We start from the raw sequence: 20,835 nt of genomic DNA, 5'->3' as shown, positions 1-20,835 counted from the left end.
GAATTGTAGAATTGTAGGTGAATTCTCTTGATTATATCCTGCTGCGTTCTCACATCAGTTCACTCTGACTTTCTGCAGAATAAATACCAGGAGGATGGAGGAGAAACTCTAGAACGAAAACTTCAGGAAGGTTTTGCAATCATGAAAGCACTAATGGAGATTTATTTTTCTACATTATTATAAAAAAAAGGGCCTTTAAAAAATATGTTTTGTACTCTTTCTTGTAGGTCGGCCCCCCTGTTCAGCATCTACAGCTTCAAAATATTGAAAACAAGTTCAAACTGTTACATCGCTCCCTCGCTCAAGGTCAGTTAAGGTCATAAAAAAAAAAAAAAAAACAGCTGAGAGATCTGCTTACGAGATATTCCAGCGTTGGTGGCTGTCTCCTCTGACGTCGGTCTTTAGGCAAGGCCTTCAGCTCGGCTCCTCTGGTGACACAACAGCTGTCAGCAGAGTTCCTCTCGAGTCAACGTACAAATTTAACTATTTAAAAACGCTGTTAGAAGAAGTTTAACTTCATTATAACCACGTTTGGAGAGACGAGAGACGGCTTCTATCTTTTCCTTTCCTCTTGCTCTTCAGTTTTCAGTTTTTATTGTTTTTTTACACTTGATTGTAAATCAAATTTGTTTTATTTTCTGACTTTTTTCATTTTTAGCGGCAGGACAGTGGATAGTCAGAAATCGGTGCAAGAAAGAGGGGGGGAGAGGGTAGGAGCAAGAGGTCGGATTTGAACCCAGGCCGCCCACTTGCAGGACATCAGCCTCTGTAATTTTAACCATTACAGTATCGGCATCCCGACATTTGTTGTTTTTTAAAAGTGCTTTGGAACATTGACTGAGGCGATCAGAAGAAAAGCACAAAATGTTATTTTCCCGTCTTGTTTTCAGGGTGATTATTTGATCACTGCAGACGTATTAAACAACGATTAGATAACCTCGACTCACATGGTATTTCTTTCTGAACATACTTAACCCTAGAACACTAACGCTGGGTGATCTTCATTGTGTTGCTGCTGTCTGAGTTGTTCCTGTTTTTTTGGTGATTTAAAAAAAAACAAGTTCCCAGCTCTATTATTCAATTATTTTAGGAATTTTTCATCATTCAACGATTTTCTCATTTTCCCCTAACTTCAGAGCCTTTTCATAGCGGCCCCACATGATACCTTTTTTCTGTTTTATGAAACTTTGTATAAGGGGAAATTAAAGAAGAGTACTTCAATTTGCCATATATTGTTGTACTTTAATATATTTTGATGGGAAGTATATTATATCTGGTAAAATGTACCCGACGTTATTGATGGTGTTACAAAACTGTTATTTAATGTTCCAGGGTTAAATCAAAAAATAAAGGAGACAGAATCAATCAATCTGAAGACGTCACTTCTGTGCGTTTGTTTTTTCTTTTTCTTAGAAACTCCAATCAGTGACGGTTTTATGAAGAATATTTCTGTCTGGGTTTTTTCTTTTTTTATCTGAATTAGTACACGGTTATATGTTTCTTTCCATGAATCATCATTTGGGAAATGAAATTCAGCCACATTTAAAAAAGCTTTCAAAGTAAGAGACCCTGACATTGTGTAAGTGTGCAACAAACCACAGACCTGGAAATAAATATAGACCCGTATCATATACCACCATCTAGTGGACAAACCCTACAACGATGAATATGTTCAGGAGGAAACGATGGACCAAACCTGTCCTGGAAAAGGATGTTTGGAGATTTTAGATTATCAATAAAGTTGTTTTTTAAATCTACAAAAAACATTCAAATGTTTGTTAATAAAATGACAACAACCTAAAGAGATAATTATTTCTTTTTTTAAGCAATTCATGGAGTTGGATTCAAAATATTGTCAATTTAAAAATGATGTTACGACTCAAATGTTAACACACGATCAAATATTAAACTGATTTAAATGAAAGAGACGTCAGGAGGACTTTGAGTAGAACGATCTCAGACTTACACACACAAGGACATATTTGTAAATGGAGTCATGACATCAGAATTTTAAACTCTAAATTGATGCTAGAAAAAATCTTTGCCATGAATCCACAGCAATAAAATTAAAGTCCTCAGCCCACGATATAAGGAAATGCCTTTTTTTCATGACCTTACGTAGAAGTCAAACTCCTGCACACTGTCTGAAAATGCAGAAATACGTTGGAAACATTTCTGTACTAAAACTTATTAACATATTTCTGTATTTTCACCCAGAGCTCTCTTTCTGATTGTTCTGATGCGACCGTGTGCTCGCCATCGATTATGGAAACGTCTGATCGACTCATCTAATAATAAATTTCAAATTTTTTTATGACCCTTATTTTGAAATTAAAAAGTAAACTCCTGTAAGTGTTTCAGTACTCAAAATCGGTCTTGGTCTTGAGACAACTTTTTGAAGGTGTCGGTCTCGTTTCAGAATCAAAAGCCTTTTGGCTCGGTCGCACCCTGCCACGGTCTTGGTCTTGTCTTGGTCTCGCCCTGCCTTGGTCTTAGTCTTGGTCTTGGTCTTGGTCTTGGTCTTGGTTCGGTCTCGCCCTGCCTTGGTCTTGGTCTTGGTCTTGACTCGGTCTCCTCCTGCCTTGGTCTTAGTCTTGGTCTTGGTCTTGGTCTTGGTCTTGTCTCGGTCTCGTCCTGCCTTGGTCTTGGTCTTGTCTCGGTCTCACCCTGCCTTGGTCTTGTCTCGGTCTCACCCTGCCTTGGTCTTGGTCTTGTCTCGGTCTCGCCCTGCCTTGGTCTTGGTCTTGTCTCGGTCTCACCCTGCCTTGGTCTTGGTCTTGTCTCGGTCTCACCCTGCCTTGGTCTTGGTCTTGTCTCGATCTCACCCTGCCTTGGTCTTGTCTCGGTCTCACCCTGCCTTGGTCTTGGTCTTGTCTCGGTCTCGCCCTGCCTTGGTCTTGGTCTTGTCTCGGTCTCGCCCTGCCTTGGTATTGGTCTTGTCTCGGACTCGCCCTGCCTCGGTCTCAGAGCACTCTGGTCTTGGTTAGTGTGCTCTTGATTTATTGGCAACATTTTGGTTGTAGACCTGTATCAGTTTTCTCCAGATGAAAGTCTAGAACAGAACAGTTGCTCTCCTACTCAGCCGTCTTAAGAAAATGAATGTACGAACGTTTTTTGCAGATAAGTCGACGATTCGTTGCACCTTTACTCTAGAGGTAGAAAACATCCCACACATGCTCACAATAACTTGTTGTTTATCATTGTGTCACCTTTATTTGTAATTCTTTTTTTTTTTTTTTACATACATGTTTGAACATTTCAACAGGACAAAAAAAAACTGACAACAACCACTGCATGCAGGTATGATCACCCTCCTGAAGCCGAACACAGCTCACCTGTGCTTTCAACTTTATCAAGAAAAATAACAACAATAATTTAAAAAAATAATGAAGCAGCAAATTGATAAAGTGCAAGTCTTCACTCTGAAGGAAGTGTTCTACGGCAGCCGTCCCGCTCACTTGGCAACACACAGTGTATGGCTCTACTTTACGACGCGGCCGAATCAACCACGACCTTTCCAAAGCGGATGTGGTGTCGTCTCTTTGGGCGCTTTTCCCATGGTTTCCTTTTTAAAGGCAAATTAAGTTACATTATATACACATTTTAGAAACCAACAGCACAATCTCATGTCCCAAACGGGTGGGGGGGGGGGGGGGGGGGATTCTGCATTTTGACCCCCTCACAAACCCGTCATACAGACTGAAGCCCAGATTCCTACTCGGAGGTCAAATATTTGTCTGCAGGAACAGAACGGGACCCGCATTCAGAGCAAGACAAAAGAGTGGAACTCAAGATACACGAGACACCGAGGTCGCCATCGGCAGTGCGGATGTCTCGAGTTAAAAACATCATTCTCTAAAATCTTTAGATTTGTAATGGAGAATCAGTTCTGAGGAATTTATTTTTTAAAATAGCGTCAAAAGTTTCGAGTTGAATTTAATAAATTGGGAAATAAAGTTGCACACCGTGAACTTCTTTTAGTGTCCTCGACAGAGGGATCAAGTTTAAAAAGTCTGAAGATCAGATATGAGCCAAGTCAAGCTAACTTCAACGATAATGATAGAAATCCCTTCTTATTTTAGATTTATTAAATTTAGTTTTTAAAAAAAGGTGCCCAGGTGTGAGATCAGGAGAACTTTTAACAACCTAAACATAAACTTCAGTTGTCCCTGTCCGTTGTCTTTAAATGAGCTCACACGTCTCTTTGGTTTTTCTGACTTACCTAATAGCCGACTTTAACGCCGACACCCTCCCCTCTGTTGCTAAGCGACCAGATAGCAGAGTCTTCTGTGAGAAGCCTCAGATATCTGGGAATGCTTTAATGCACTGTTACCACAATTATTTCAAGGTGTCCTTTAAGTTTCATGGGAAATATTCACAATAAAGCAACTTCAATAAAGTCTGAATTCGGACATTAAACATCTAACCATGTGCAGAAAGTCTCCAGGTCCTTTTGTAAATAAATATATTATTTATCATTAAGTTAAAAATCACCTTTGTGATATTCCAAATATTCAGTCTCATCAACAAATCCCACGTGCAGATCCAAACCAATGACAGGCTGTGAAACCAATGTTTCAAAGCTTCTTCCTGTGTTACTGACCAACATAGTCCCATTAAATACATAATTTCCTTCTCTTTAAAGGTCCAATCAGTAAGATATATGATCAGACATTAAGGAAGCATGCTATGTTGAAGTGCTGGCTTCTCTGACAACAATGCAGCAGCCAGTATGTCCTCCTTCTAACTTTAGATTCTGCTCCTGAATGCTCTGGATTTGTGTGGACCAGAGAAACACATGGAAATAAAGAGGTCTCTCTCTCTTGACTTTGGATTGATTAATGTGCGACCTCTCCCATTTAATGTAGACCCTCTAAAGTCATAGTTTGTAAAAGCTTGTGAAAGCTGAAAGTTGTTGGTTTGTAAGTGGACTTTGTTGACTGACAAAAAAATATGGAATATCTCAAGTCAATAAACTGGGATCTCTGTAATCATTATTAACATTTTGAACTCCGCTGTTTGAAATGCACAAATCAACTTAGTTATTTCATTGCTGCACAATCTCTCAGGCATAAACGAAGATGTATTAACTCAAAAAGAACAATAAAGGAAAAGCACTCAGTAGATGTAGACGTAGGGCTATTGTACATAAAGGTGAACAGATAATACTCAGTTAAGATGCTTAACCACACGTTAATATGTGAAGTGTCACCTGTTTCCTTCTCGTCTGAAACTCGACCAGTTTCCTCCTTCTCTGCATCACTCTCAGACTAAACGCTTCATCTTTCAAATATTCTTCAGTAACTGGAGGAATAAATTAAGTCACTTTCTTCGATTCTCCCTCATGTGGACTTGCCTTTCACTAAAGCATGGCACGCGTCCAGTGTTCAAAGTGTATGTACAAAAAATCTAATCTACACACACACTCAGAGGCAGAGTGAACTCGAGCTGAATTTAACGTTCTGAAAGTCGCTCAGTGTTTTAGGGATTCAAGGAGAGCTCAGTCGTTCTTCTGCTCTGGAGTCAGATCCATCGGTCCTTCTGGAGACCCCAATTCCATGTTCTCTTGTGTGGCATCAAAACTGAACTTGAAAGCGCTAAATAGAGTAATAAGCATCAGGAAGTCAGCTGGGAAGTCAAAGTGGTTAAACCTTTTTTTTTTTGTTCTATTAAACCCCCCGTCTTTGAACTTTTCTGTAGATTTTTGTGTGGCGAGTCATCAGGTGACTCCATTCCTGAAGCCAAATCAAAACCAACCATTCAAATTAAATATCCTAACTAACTACTTCTATTTCCCCCCCTCTTCTGTTGACAACATTGGGTACCACATGTTCCTCTGGAGGTGTTTAGTCTCTCAGGCGGAGGTTCTCCGTCAGGTTTACTTGCTGTGGTGAAGGTACTGCTGCGTGAACATGTTGAGCTCGCTGTCCAGCCAACCTGCCTTGTTCCTAAACAACACAACAAACACATTCATAAGAATGGGATGTAACTTAAATAACAAACATTCAGCTCAATCAATAAGGTGCTATTGTTCAGGGTGATCCGTGTTTTTGACAAAAGCTCTACTGTGTAGTTTAACTTGAGCATGCAAGTAGTCGTCATTACTTTGTAATGCTTCTTCCTTTAAGGTCACATATTCTGTAAATTCCTCTTCTCCATGTTCCTCTAACTCTAATGTGTCTCTAGTCTGTCTACAAACCCCCCAATGATAAGAAAAGTCCATCCTCTCTGTCTTTTGTCTGCTCCACTTTTCAGAAAATGTGTGCTCAAACAGGCTGTTTGGAGATTTTCCCTTCATGACATCACAAAGGGCAGTAGCCCCTCCCCCAGGTGGGTGACACTCCCACAGCTAGGTGTTTGTTCTGCCCTCTGAGTCTGCCTTCTCACTGTAAACAATAGGACATGGAGAGAGGAAGCCCGAGCCGACCCAAGCCCTTCCAGAGAGGGGGCGTGGTCAGACACAGCTCATTTACATATTTAAAGGTACAGACACAGAAACAGCCTGTTCTGAGCAGGGCTAAAATAGAGGGGTTTATAGGCATGATCAAATACTGGATCAGAGTGGATTTAGAACAAGAAACTTCACACATGTTTTGGGGAGCTCTGAGACTTGAACTGGTTGAAGAGGAGGAGTTGCAGGTCTTTCAGTTAGACTCACATGTCTGGCTGTTTGTTTGTGCACCCTGAGTGATGTGAGGTTCTTACCGCAGCAGCTTAGCCTTGCTCTGCAGGCTGTCCAGGAGCTCAATCTTGCTGTTCATGTCAGTGATCTCATCTTCCAGGTTCTGACGGGTGACGTCTACCTGCTGGCAGAGCTGAGCAAACACACCTGCCAACTCCCTGATAACAAAAGACAGCAGGACACACACAGGGTTAGAGCACAGTAGTGCAACAACTATGAGCTACATTTGATGTAATCACAAAACCTGCTCTGAGGTCATAGTAACAACTGTGTCAGTATGGTGGACGAGATGCTCACTGCTGGACTTGGTGGCTACAGTTGGAGCCGGTGTAGCTGACGATGAGCTGCAGCTTCTCACTGGCGTAGTCCACAAACTGTCTCTTGAAGGCTCTCTCCTTGGCCTTGGTGGTCCAGGTGAGCCTCTCGTAGATGTAGAGGAGTCCGTACAGACCCACGGACAACGCAATCAGACGCCAGCCCACTGCCTTCCAGATCTGAAACACACAGAGAAAAGGTTAGGCTGAACACCTTCTCCAACCAGATATCTAAAGATACTCTGGTACTTAATTTAACCTATAAGTTATAATTATTTAAGACACATCTTTGCATAAACATACGCCTTTTTACTTACCTACATAAAGATAGAGACTTAAAAAAAAGTCAGTTTTTCTTGCATAAATAATGAATTTATTATGAAAATGTTTGCTTCATTATTTCATTTTTATCTAAACGTTTGTGTAAGTGTCATGTTGTGTTAGTGTGATGTTGTGTTTTCTCACCACGCCACCAACTACAAGGACGCCCATGGAGGTACGCGAGGTGAGGGAAGCGAGGCCGGTCACCATGGAGACCATCAGCTCCTCTTGGGTCATGGAGCTCTGTGGGAACGGAGGCATGCTGGTGCTGACCGGAGTCAGAGCCATGGGCCGAGGAACCTGCAGGGAGAAAAGAGATGACAAAGAAACTCAAATAAAAGTAACAAATACATGAATATTTCACATTTGCATTAACCGCTGTGTGTCTGCAGGGATCTCATTTGCTAGTTGTGTAACATTTTAGACATTTTTCTCTTGGGCATCAACAGCAGTGGATCAGGTCTGTTATATCAGCCTATCATATGATACTGTTTGTGCAGTTTTTGACCCCTACAACAGCATTACAAGTTGGCCCTGCTGTGTTTAGTTATGATCTGTAGGTGACAGTAATGAGCCAGCAAAGGCAGAAAAGACTGATTGGACATAAAGAACACAGGGTACAAACTTGAGGAGACATCTCTGTCACTGCCTTTTCCTCCTGATCAAGACTCATTAATCTATAGAGGGACATGTTTTGTTACCTTGTAAAAAAACAACAACAATCATTCTGTCTTTCACTCTGTGTAAGATAACAGCTCTGACAGTTTTTCGGGTCCTACAACTGGACACAGCGATGTTGTTCTTTTGCCTGCCGACCTCCAGCAGCAGTAAAGAAACACCTCTCTGATTATTTTTTGAGTTCAGCAGGTAGCCTCGTGGTTATTTCAAAAACTTGTTATTTAAATGATTCATCTCCCAAAACTGCATCTTCTACTGAACAAATGGCAATAATCAAAGCGGAACAAGCCGGTTAAGAGCGATGGGTGAGTAAATTTTCCTTTGGGAGATTTCGGAAAAGTATACAGAGAAGTTCTTGCAAAGGATCCTCTTTATTTTGAGTCGGATTAGGATGCTAAATGCTCTTAAAGGACAAGTATAAAGACCCTTTCAGGATACCATTAATCTGCTTATTCAGACTGGAAGGAGGGGGACTAATTTCTGACGCCTTTACCTGGTCGTTGTAGCCCATGAGGGCCCGCCTGCTGTTCTTCGGCCCCAGGAAGCGGTTCACCAACATGGTCCAGCCCAGAGAGAAGTGGAAGCTGATGTCCTCCTGGAAGTCCATGCAGAGTTTGTCACAGGCCAGATCGTAGCTGAGGCTGAAGCACTGACGAGGGACCAGCTTGTCCACCTGCTCTCTGACCGGGCTGGGCAGCAGGGGCTTCAGACCCTCTGCAAACACACACAGATGGAAACCAGGTCAGTGTGTTTGTTTAACTTAGGTCAGAGTAAACCATCTTTCTTATCCTTGGACATCAAAGCCCATTAAGACACAATCAGTGCTGTTATTACAGCAGACAGGTGTGAACCACAGGTGGAGGGTTACCTATCATGTCGGTCTGCGTGCCCTGCAGGGCGCCAGTGATGGAAGTGGAGCACCTCTCAGACATGTTCTTTCCCAGACCGTCCTCTATGTGCCTATGGAGCTCCTACAACAAAAAACACAACAACAAAGGAACTATCAAAATCTGAAGTTCAGTTTCACTGATGTCTCACGTAAATTAAAAGTTCATAAACCTAAAGGCCTAATCAAGGCATGAGTCAAGGCTAACCTACGATGAGAAATTGATGCAATCACAACACACGATCCCTCCAGTTAACTTGTGCAAGTCTTGCAGATTACGTTTGTGTGTGCAGAGCTCAAACTGTTCTGCAGCTCGTGTAAAGAGTTTAACCTTAGCTGTTTGTCCCCAGACTTTGCTTTGGTACACACTTGATGTGCAGGTGAAATCACCTGTAGTTGTCCTTGAGGACAAGGAATTTAGGAGTAAGAACTTGTGAAAGGAAGAGAGGTACCAGGTGATAGGCTGTCAAGAATGTAAAGGATTATCACAGAATTAGTTCTGTTAAATAAATGGTTAGCTATGCTGCGATTATTGTTTTCATAGTGCTGCAGCTCATGCATTGTTAAAATAAATACAGATAAACCTTTTGTGTAACACGGGTTCTTTCATGAGGTTATTTTAATCTAGAACAGTTTGACCTGTCATTCTGCCATTTCAAGAGAAAATAAAAAAAGACCAAATAAAGAAATGAATAAGCACAAAAGTGTCCAGTTTCTTGAGTGCTACGTGAATCAAAGTGTTTGGAGTCTCTTTTAGAGGTTTTTCAGTCAGGAGGCAGAAGCAGTGGGGGGGAATAACAGAGAAAAGTGCTGCCTGCTTCTTTCAAGGACTAAAGTTAATTAACTGAAGTGTTCAGACAGAGAGCAGCGTGTAGAGGAGCTCAGTGGAAGGCTAGAAATGTGCATCAAGGTTTCCAGTCTCGGATCTCTTTTTCTTGCCCATCACGAGCAAATCAGTCTGAAAAAAATCACCTATTATACAAGAAACATGATTTATATGATGCAATTCTTAGATTCTTAATATGCATCGTAAAACTGGACAATCCTGCAGTTTTCATTCCCCTGATTGTTTCACCTTTCATGATAAAAAAAAATGTAAAAATTTGCCCGTCTACTATATTTATTCTAAATGTATCTCTTCTGTTGTTGACCGTGCCTTTTAAATGATGTAGCTCATCCTGCACAAATTCTTGTCATTAAACCGGAGAGAGCACAAAGACAAAGAAGAAGACGATCAGAGACGGAGGTGCTGATCAAATTCAGCACTGCGTGTGATTAGAAAAAGAGCAGAGCAGGAGAAGCGTGCAGTCTGAGTAACTGTGATTAAAGTATTTAGCCAGGTTACTGCTGCCCAAGAATTGACACCTCGCAGCAGCACCTTCATCCCCCCCTCCCGTCTATCCCCAGTATTAGTCCATCTTAACTACTTGGGATCAGGCCCTCTACATGTGATGATCTGTGAGGTAACAGCTTTTGGAGAAATGCGTCCTGGCCTGTGCTTGCACTCCTCACAGATGTGAATAGAAAGGATTAAGCAGGAGCAGCATTCTTACGGCCTCCGTGCCCATCCAGTGAGGGTGAGGCTACATGAGTGCACCATTACTCAGACTGGGCTCTTATGTAACACAGATTAAAGGGGCTTTGTACAGGTCCAGTGAGCCAGCAGGATATCAGGGATGAGCTTTTATACTGTGTGCATGTAGATACTGGCTGAATGGTATGTAGGAGGCTGAAAAACACTTGTGTTGGGAGGAGGAGTATTTCTGGATGCACACGCAGCATTGTGTTTCTATTTAGGATCATACTTGTATCCTGTTCTATCACAAGATATTTTACACTGTTGTTAAAGTCAGACCGGTCTGGGAGGTGAACACAACAGATCTCATCAGCTCATCAGGAGCCTGTGTGGACCGAACCGTCTTCAAAATTTTAGTGACAGACTTTTGCATGCTTTAAGTGATCCACCATTCAGTACAGACTCCCCTGAGCTAGAGTGACAGCATGTGTGCCCTCACAGCAGAGCTAACCTCCACAACTAGTGCTGACGCAGACCAGCTGATAACCTCAAACACAACAGCTGACCGACAGCTAACTGCTGACAAGCACAGAAACATTCTGCACCTGTATGACAGAAGAGGTTAGTGAGCCTCTCCTCTCCAAAGGATAGACCTCACAGAAACTATTTTAAGCATCATTCCCCCCCTCAGCATTCTGTACTAGTTTTACGCAGGTCACATTGAGGACAAAGATTTCCGTTAAATCTGTGTTGAACTCACATTCTTGTAGACCTTGAGCACCACTTGTGACGGGTGGAAGTCCATGTGGAAGTCGTCCACCAGGACACTGAGCTTCCTGATCTCCTCTGCCATGGCATTAGACACCTGAACATGAGCAGAGAGCAGGGGTCAGGATTTTATTTATATACAAGAAGGAATCAAGCTGTTTTATAACGGCTGCTGAGAAGGCAGGTATGTTTGGATGAGATGCAGGGCTCACCTGTCTCTCCACCTCCTCAGTTATCTTCTTGATCTTGGCCTTACAGTCCATGGTCAGCAGGTCTAACTGCTTGTCTATGAACTCCAGTCGGTCCTGACGGTCCTCTTTGGTCTCGAGGCAGTAAACCCTTCACACCACAAACAAACACATTACTCACCAATTTGTCACCAATCCCACCCCCCCAACATTCCTCCTCTGAACTCAACTCACCTCTGCTCCTGTGCAGCGATGTGAACTGAATCCATGATGCGGCGCAGAGCTTCAGAGATCTGTTTAGCCCTGACTGTGTGCTGCTCGAACTTGGTCTTCACGGCTGACTGCGAGATGCACTCCTACAAACAGCAGCAGACAGGTCAGATACAAAGGCAGCGAGAATACCAAACACTTCAGACTTCATCAGACACTAACAATTCAGATCTGGATGATTCAGTGACATTGCTCTGTTCTAGCCTCCCTCCATCAATTCTGTAGATTTATTGAGGAAGAGTGATTCAAAAACATCAGGGAAGTAAGCATAATTCAGAAATGCCGTCAGACAGTCAGTCGTTTCTCAGAGGAGAGAAACTTGTGACCCGCTGAAACTGTATCACATGTTGTTCATTTTGAGGATCTTACCTCGAATCGCCTCTCAAAGTTTTGGAATTCAAACATTCTGGCTTGAAAACCTTCTGCAAGAGCGCCTCCTAAATCAGGAAAACCAAATGAAACTGTTAAAACTTGCTCTACGTTTCAGGAAACCTGTTATTTACAGCACTGATACCAAAATGATAAGTCACTTCAAGTATAACTGGAAAAAGAAGCCAAAGTTTGAAAATGTAAAAGTACGGAGCAGTACAAGAACTTCTAAAAGAAACAGGCTGATTTCTATCTTTACTCTGAAACATTTTATAAAAGTCTCTCCTAACAAGGCGACTACTTGAGTGACCTGCTGAACCTGTGATCATTGACAACCCTCAGGGATTGTCTGTACTTTATAAATGTCAACAGATATTTATCTAACACTGGTTAAGTGTCATATTCCAAACTGAAACACTGACCAACACTGAAAAATTAAATATTCAATTATTTTTTTAAATTCTGTGACACTCTGAAAGCTGTCAGGTTCCCCACCTCCTTCAGGCATCCCTTGAGCCTTCTGCACTCGAGCCTGGAGCACTTCCTTTGCAGACACGAAGAAGATGCGATCACTGGCCTGGCTCCGGTCCACCAAACCCAGCTCGTCGACTAAGAAGTTGGTGCACCGGTCCATATGCTGCCTTCGGACCTGTCGCAGAAAAAAACACTTACTTAAACGTGAATTACAACAAATAATGCAAAACGAACACAGCTTCTTTATGCGGTGTGAAAATGTCTATTAAGGTCTTTGGACAATGTGAAGTTAAGAGTTTCAAACTACCCGGGTGTTCATGTCTTTAACTGCACACATAAAAAAACACAGAGGCACAGAGACAGCATGAAAACATGTCCCTGTCAGGTCTGAACCCAGGACTTGCAAGCTTAAATGCAAAAACCAGTAATCACTGAGTTGAGAAGCTGCGAGCATACAGTTTTGTTCAGGAAAAATAAAAAATTAGAAGATTGGGATGTCAATTATTGTGGTTCAAGCATTTCTATAAGCCTCCTCAATCAACAACCTGAGATTGAACCATAAAAAAAAATTAATTGAACAAGGTGTGGTGTCATGTCTCAGCTGCCGACATTTCAAAACCAGAGCAAACAAACCCTGACAACAGTATCAACACAGCTCCATAACACTGAGGGTAACTGAGGGTAAAGACTTTAAACTTTAATACAGGTTATATCAGTTGGGGAGTGGAGAGAGGCCTGTGGAGCAGGAGGTGATCCTCAGGTCACACCCAGCAGACTGGATTGAGCGATGGTGATGGTAATACAGGCTAAGCCGTTCACCAGCCTAATCTGAGGCTACCGCTGAGTCAGCAGCAGGTTAGACGTGTACTAGACCTTAGGTCGCACAAACACAAGATGTCACTGTGCCAAGACTTTCCCTTTATCAGGAATCGTATATTCAGAGTCCTTGGAACAGTAACACAGGCTTTGCTAAAATGACTGCTGAGGAGGAATGACTAGGCTAGGTTTGGAGGTTTTGAGGAAACAAAAATGGATCTAGATTCCCGGGAGAAGACAGTGAAAACCTGACTGACCTCCTCCATGTATTCAGGCTCTGAGGCTGAGGCGTCCCAGCGGTTGTTAAGGATGAAGATGTTGGGGCTCGAGAGCCGCTCGTTGACTTTGTGAAAAAATGACTTTTCCTGCAGACAGAAAAAAAAATGGGCAAGGCATCAGAGGAAAATATATTTAAAACAATAGATTTGCATTGACATTGACAACCAAAGTCCTGCACATGTTGCCTCATCTATCTCAGCAGTGTTGTCTTACCGTCTGCATCAGAGTTGACTCAGAATTCGCCACCAGAACAAACACATCGGCATCCAGGCAGAACTTGTCGATCCAGCTGTCCAGTTCTGTGGTGACATCGATACCCGGGCTGGAGGAGGAAAACAGAGCCACAAGTGAGCCAACAGAAATCTAAAGCAAGTGAACAGTGAGCATGGCAGCTTTAACGTGTTCATGCCTACATTGAACTTGTGAAAATGTGCCGACACTAAGGGGGATGTGAAGGCAGCATGTGAGAAATGAAAAGTCAGAAATCAGTTGATCCAGACTTTAAACAGACTTTCAATCTCCTATGACGAGTTTTTAACTTGTTATTGAACAGACTGAACTTAATACTGATGTTTTTCTTGACATACAAGAGCAAACAAAACCATCAATGAAAGGATCCATCCAGCCATTATCTATACCGCTTTTCCCATTTGGGGTCGCAGGGAGCTGAAGCTGATTCCAGCTGTCATTAGGAGAGAGTCGGGATACATAGTGGCCAGGCAATCACAGCACTGACATATAGAGCCGACTAGCCACACTCACATTCACACCTACGGGCAATTATAGAGTCACCAGTTAACCTAACGAGCATTTCTTTGGACTGTGGGAGGAAGCCAGAGTACCCGGAGAGAACCCACACATGCACAGGGAGAACATGCAGACTCCACAGAGAGAGACTCCTGTCAGATGGGGATTCAAACCAGGAACCTCCTCACTGTGAGGCAACAGCGCTAACCACTGCACCACCATGCAGTCCTATTATTGAAAGGATGTTTATTTTATGTAGTTGTCATCAAATGGAGTGACTAGCAAGCCTGCAGGCTGGCTGAAGAAAAAGCCTCTATTTTACATTTCAAAGCTTTTTGATGAGCAATACGTTCTACTGTTTAAGGAAAGCAGGGTGAGATTTTTTTTACACTTACATATCTATAGGAAAAAAAGAGCAAACAGATAAAAGGTACGGCCTTGTGCACAGGAGTTGCCAAAATCAACACAAACCAAAAGTCCCTCGCAGGATCCTACCAACATCGCACCAACAACCTTTAACAAAAGTTTGTGTAATGTCCTTTCGAGTCAACATTAGAATGCAGCAGGTAAATGTGCAGAGCGTGTTGAAGAGTTTGTCTGTGTCGTATCCTGTTCTGCTCCTCTTCAGTTGCCTGTATAATGTTTTCTGCTTTTGCATTTGTATAGCCGATACATCCTCATGTATGTTTTAGTCATATGAACGTAAAAGCCAGTCTACATTACAAAACAATCCTCCTCCTCATGCACACTCTACCCAGGAACCACACAAGGCTAAAGCAGGCAGAGTATTTCTAGAAACAGAGAAGGCTTCTCACACAGTCAATCTCCTACTGTGTGTGTGAGGGAGCAAGTCAGGACAATGTCCAGACATGAGTTCATGTAAGAAAAACGGCTTACGGGTAAAAGAATAGCACGTAAATACAAGCTTAGTAAAAGTCAATTGATTGATATTCATCAATGTGCCCTTTGTCACAGTAAAGTCCATGTGACTATCAAAAGAAGGGAGGTTGATTAAATTACTTTAACTTGTGTCTCACCTGTCCACCAAAACCAGATCATCCCTTAGAAGAGCACACTTGGCTTTAGGCCACATCACACACACCAAACTGCCCGCGTCCAGGTCCTCGTCCTGGTGGAGAGCGTGGGCCAGCTGGTTCACCGTCTGTAAACACACATAACATCAAGAATAAGCTGGATTTACATTCACGTTCCACACTGGGTATGTTAAGATTAGAAACACGTTGCTGACCTTTATGCTCTTCCGCTCCTCGGATCCTTCAGTGAGGAGGAAGGACTCGTTGCCATCGGTGCCCTCCACCCTCAGGAAGCAGTTGGTGGTGTGTCCGATCCCCGAGGGAAGCACCTTGTCGCACAGCATGGCATTGATCACCGAGCTCTTTCCGTTACTCGTCCTGAAGAACAAACACAACACCTGTCAGCGGCACATTCAACCCAGAATCATGACACAGATTTACTAAGAGTTGATTTTTAATCATCTAGTTAAATCTAGAATCTGTTGATCATCAAAAGGAAGCACATAATTGGATTTGTAGAAACGAAGAAAAAAAGGAACACAAGGTGGCTATAAAGTTATTTTGTCTCAACATCAATAAAGGAAGTTCTGAAACCAGAGAGAGAAAGATATACATACCTCCCAAAGAAGACCACCTTCATGTGTCTGCGAGCGAGCACCTCTCCGATCCCTGCCACCTTGTTGAGGTAACCTCGGACCTCCTGGACCTGCTCCTCTGTGGTGACCGGGTCCAGCTCCTCATTTTTGTAGGTATCTAACATGAGGAGTGTAGCAGAGAGGAGTAAGTTCACAGTGCATAACCTCTATACAAGCCTGGCAGCAGAAAACTACAGAAGCTTGGCATGTGATGATGTAAGGTGTGATGCTATTCTCATACCCAGGAATGTTTTTTAATGTCATCCACAGATTGGATTTAACACTCTACTCAACTTTATTTACAGAACACAGTTGATCCAAAGAGCATAAGAATGTAACAGACAAGAAGAAGAAGAATCAAAATGAAAGATGAGGTAACAGTTATGTCCGATGTAACACAAAACCTACAGAGTTATGGATCCCTTAGCTGGATGGGTTATTAAAAAACTGAAGGCAACTGAATAGAAATATGTTTTAAGGAGAGTCTTAAAAACACAGATAGTGGGTGGGAGACGGATGTTGGGTGGTTGACGCTTCCACACTGACATAATCTTTATGATTGTCATCGTTTATGTAGTTAAAAAGGTAAATACTGCTGCCTGTTAATTAAGTCAAACAGCAGAAATCTTTGAAAAACAGAACCTTAAGAGGTAAGGTAAGAGAGACGCAATTAGTTCCTGTCGCTGCTTATTGACGACATGAAAACTGGATGTATACTGGAGAGGCAATGCTCCGATAACTACTGTGGTTTTACATGTTTTTCTTTCTTAATCTGCACTTTATTTGATTTCTTTATTCAAGTCAATGTATTTGTTATATTGTATGCATTGAAAAGTATAGTGTAGGGGGCGCTGGTGGACTAGTGGTTGCTGCGCACGCCCATGTACAGAGGCTACAGTCCTCCAGACGGGCGGCCCAGGTTCGAATCCGGCCTGTGGCTCCTTTCTCGCATGTCTATCCCCAGTCTCTCCCTCCTCGATTTCTGACTCTATCAGCGGACCTATCTCTAAATAAAAGACACAAAAACCTTAAAAATAAACCTTTAAAAAAATAGTATAGTGTAATAGTATGCAATGAAGTGCATGTTGCCTTAACAACACCTGATCCCTCAAAAACCAGCTGACAAATGAATGACTGAGTGAACGAATGAATGAAAAGAAAGGCTCTTAGTTTGTCTCCATCGGTCGGCGCCATCTTTACTTTCTGTTCTATATGACGATCTGATTCGAGAAATCTATCTAAATGTAAAAAGAAACTGTCAAAGTGTGTTCTGCTGTTTATTAAACTTACACAGTGCACTGAGAGTCGAAGGTTTAGATTGTGAACAGTAACAGAGATATTTGAAGGTGGAAAAGGCCTTGACCTCTCCCTGACCTGAGCCGTGTTGAAAGTGAAACTGAAATGATCCTGGTCTGACCTACAAACACAGCCTCAGTGACGAGTGCCAGGTGACCTTCAGGGAGCCTTCACACGTTAAATTGCCTTCTGATCGTTAGAAATAAAAGCATAGTTGAAAGAAGTGAGAAAGGCGGTCTGTACGGTACCTTCCAGAAATAAGGCGCTCTCCTTGATGTAGGCCCCTAACTGTTCAAAGATCCCGTTGATCTTCTTCTTTGCCGTGACAAAGTGTTTGAGCGGCGATGCGTTCACTTCCGCCATCAGTCTCTTATCCTTCTTGCCGTGGACTGCGTTGGTGTTGGGTCGTGTGAAAACCAGAGACATGGCACTGCACAGAGGATAGGACAAAGAACACCCCCTTATGAGCATTCACAGACAAAAAGTAAGATAAAAAGTAAAACAAAATGATGCATAACTATTTACACCGCCGCTGCTAAACCTATTTGGAACACTTTCATGTTGTCACGGTGGATGGTAGGGTTTTAACTATCTGCAGCTCACGGAGTGGTTTGAAATGTAAAAGTAAGACACAGCTCGTTGACTTAAATGCAGACAACTAAAGCTGCCTGTTAAAACGTAATTTTAACAAATCAAATTGAACAAAAAGGACTTAAGCAACCATAACCTGTTCAAATGTTTATTCAAGCATATTTTTTTTGCTACTTAGGCAGACTTGAAAGTTGCTCACTTATTCTTTATCCTGCTGTATTTTTACTGTTCTGTCAGGAATTGATGAGAACAGAAAATAAATCTACCACTCGGATATGTGCTTGCCAAGTCTTTGGACAGCACTCCAAAAGAAAGAGATTTACAGTCATTGTTTGATCTGAGTGGTTGGCAGATAACTCACTTTGTAAATTAAACTAATTGACCATTTGAAGAGATTCAATAAATGCTTGGAAGGAACAGATGAGCTCTCTCCTTAAATGTTTACAGTGTAATTTGTTCTGAATTTCCTCCGAATGTTATGTTGCTTCAGTGACATCAACGCAGCACGTCTCCAAACTTTCTGGTTTCCAAAACATTTCTGTGAAAAGGGTGAAACTTGACAACAATGCTAACATTACTGAGCAAAGAATCTAACTGTTTGAGACATCACTGCCTTCAACATGGAAGCCATCTTTTTCTCACAGCCTCTCCCTGACGCTGCTGATGTGCGGGGGGGGGGACAACAGTTTGATCTGATTTCAAATGCAATGAGATGATGCAATCCTAAAGTCCAAACCAGCAGCTTGCGTTATGTAATAAGTAATGCATTAATAGAGGGTTTGGAAAGGTCCCCTGAGGCATCTGGCAAAACACTGCACAGAACAGATCATTAACTATAAATGTTTGAAGGAACACTATCTACAACAACATCCAAGATGGCTGACAGTGATGTCCAGTGTGTACTGTAATCTTTACTACCACTTACACCTGACCTGACAGGAACTCTTCAGACAGAAAGCCTAACACAACTAATCCTATCCGAGGTGAAATTTCCTCTTAAGTGAATTAAACTGTGATAAAACCGTCTTACTACGGATTCACGACTGCAACACGAGGGCTTAGCAAATTCCTAGATAGTCTCTGTACCTAAAAGTCTCATGACCCCACCTGGCTGGACCTTTTTCCTATTATTCCCATCAAAGCAATGAATTATTCTGAGGTATAGATAAAACTATGTGAGCATCAGGCTATGCTGAGCTCAGAATCTTTGCTAGCTGGAGGTTGGAAAACATAATAAACTATCATAACAGTTTAATTAAAGGTTGGTACCTCAATACGTTTCTTGTGTGGTCATTTCTTTGACGTAAAGACATGTCAAAGGTGTCATTGCCCACGCTCCTGAAAGATATTTTTATTTTGCCATACTCCACTAGAGTCTGCATAATCTGCACATTATTCAATACAGTACAAAAGTAATCCAACGCTGCAAACTGTGAACACAATATAACACTGTGATCTATATCTTATTGATGCACTGGTTAGCCATAAATGCAAGATCACCTGTGCAATATAATTCAATAAAATACACCCTTCATATAGTCTACCTTCCAATGCATCTACATTTTGAGGAGTTGTAACAAAGGTGGTAATTGTACCTTGTGGGTAATAATGACATCATAGTGGATTGCATTATATTGAAAAGTGTACCTAATATTTTGCCAGTTTATGTATGTTCAAGGAGCTGCACATATTGGAAACATCAAGTTATAACATACTCCACTACGACTTCAACTATAATTAAAAAGTAACAGTATCATCTTTCTGATTATGTAAGCAAACACTGAAAATGAAGAAGCTTCATGTAGGTGAAAATTGATGTCAGAGCTGGAGTACTGAATTGCATCTGACAGTACAGGTGTTCACAATGCTATAGCTGGTTAGTGCACAGTGTCAACATGAAATAAACCTTTGTTGTTGGATGCTTTCTAAACCAGCAAAGTCACTAACTCATAGCTAGAGTATGTGTCAGCCTTTTTAGGGATGGGCCATTACTCAGCTGTGACCTTTCACACAGTCTGAAGGTAACACTGTAGGCATGGTTTCAATGTCTTTGATACATTTTAACAGTCAAGTTATTGGTGAATGTAACATGCAAAAACCTCACAAATACACCCAATTTAAGATGCATTTATATAGACTAACAACACAAGCTAGCCTTTGTTAAGATACTTGTAAAGGCTATCTCACGTAAGTTTGAATCGTAACGTTTCATACCCAAAGTGGGTTAAAGTATATCCTCTTTGTGCTTGTCCTTGTGTTATTAACATCTATTAGCAGTGACTGTCATAGTCCGTGCATTAAAATGCGACCAGCAGGAACAAAATCATGCTAATTTACAAGCTAACTAGCCACCTAGCATGCAGGGTGACAGACTGCTTCGGTTTCGTGACTTACCGTGGATGTGGGTCGTTCCTCAAAAATAATCCTCTCGCATCCTGGACCCTCGGGTTTGGAAAATGTCTTCAAGCTAACAAGCAAATGTTACTACGCGACTGTGTGTGAGTGATTAGCGTTAGCTGCTAATGCTAGGTGAAGGGGGCGTCACTGTTTGTTTCAAAGAGCGCAGCCGTTGCATCAAGTTTTTCTTCGCCGGTTAATCTCTAAATGATGTTAATAATTCCCATTAACTCAAAGCAGACGTGGGTAGATCCAGCACAGGCTTTCGTTTTTAGTCAAATAAACGCTATTTTGATGTTTCCCAGAGACGCATGAGAGGGACGTCTCGACCTTACAAAGTAAAAGTATCGCGATAACGCCGCTTCACACTCTTGAAATCACGTGTGACGTCACTTGTGATTTCCAACCTTTCCAACCTGCTAATAAGTTATGATGAATTTCTGGCTCATAAAAACTCTCCTGTAACATGTAAAGAATATAAAAATGGTTGTTAGGGCTTCTGCAAGCGGTATCTTGCAATTACTTAATTATTCTTCTGAAACCCATCAAGGAATTTGAAGAACCAGTGGTAAAA

At 41.9% G+C, this 20,835-nt stretch overlaps 1 protein-coding gene across 1 annotated transcript; it reads right to left on the bottom strand.

Moving 5' to 3' along the window:
• Positions 1 to 3,187: 3,187 nt before the first annotated feature.
• On the bottom strand, positions 3,188 to 20,606 carry mfn2 (mitofusin 2). Its single transcript, XM_020630335.3, has 18 exons — positions 20,259 to 20,606; positions 17,522 to 17,703; positions 15,960 to 16,095; positions 15,558 to 15,720; positions 15,346 to 15,470; positions 13,775 to 13,883; positions 13,540 to 13,647; positions 12,488 to 12,641; positions 11,993 to 12,060; positions 11,588 to 11,709; positions 11,378 to 11,504; positions 11,158 to 11,262; positions 8,864 to 8,966; positions 8,489 to 8,709; positions 7,462 to 7,617; positions 6,980 to 7,176; positions 6,706 to 6,840; positions 3,188 to 5,948 (listed from the first exon to the last, which is right to left on the bottom strand). The coding sequence occupies exons 2-18, from the start codon at positions 17,697 to 17,699 to the stop codon at positions 5,879 to 5,881; spliced, it is 2,277 nt and encodes a 758-aa protein (XP_020485991.1). The 5' UTR covers positions 17,700 to 17,703; positions 20,259 to 20,606; the 3' UTR covers positions 3,188 to 5,878.
• Between the last annotated feature and the right edge of the window lie 229 nt (positions 20,607 to 20,835).

The sequence above is a fragment of the Labrus bergylta genome, chromosome 12 (assembly GCF_963930695.1).
Source record: "Labrus bergylta chromosome 12, fLabBer1.1, whole genome shotgun sequence".
Lineage (NCBI taxonomy): Eukaryota > Metazoa > Chordata > Actinopteri > Labriformes > Labridae > Labrus > Labrus bergylta.
The sequence above is the reverse complement of the archived record's forward strand: the minus strand, read 5'-3'. Positions and strand labels throughout refer to the sequence as shown.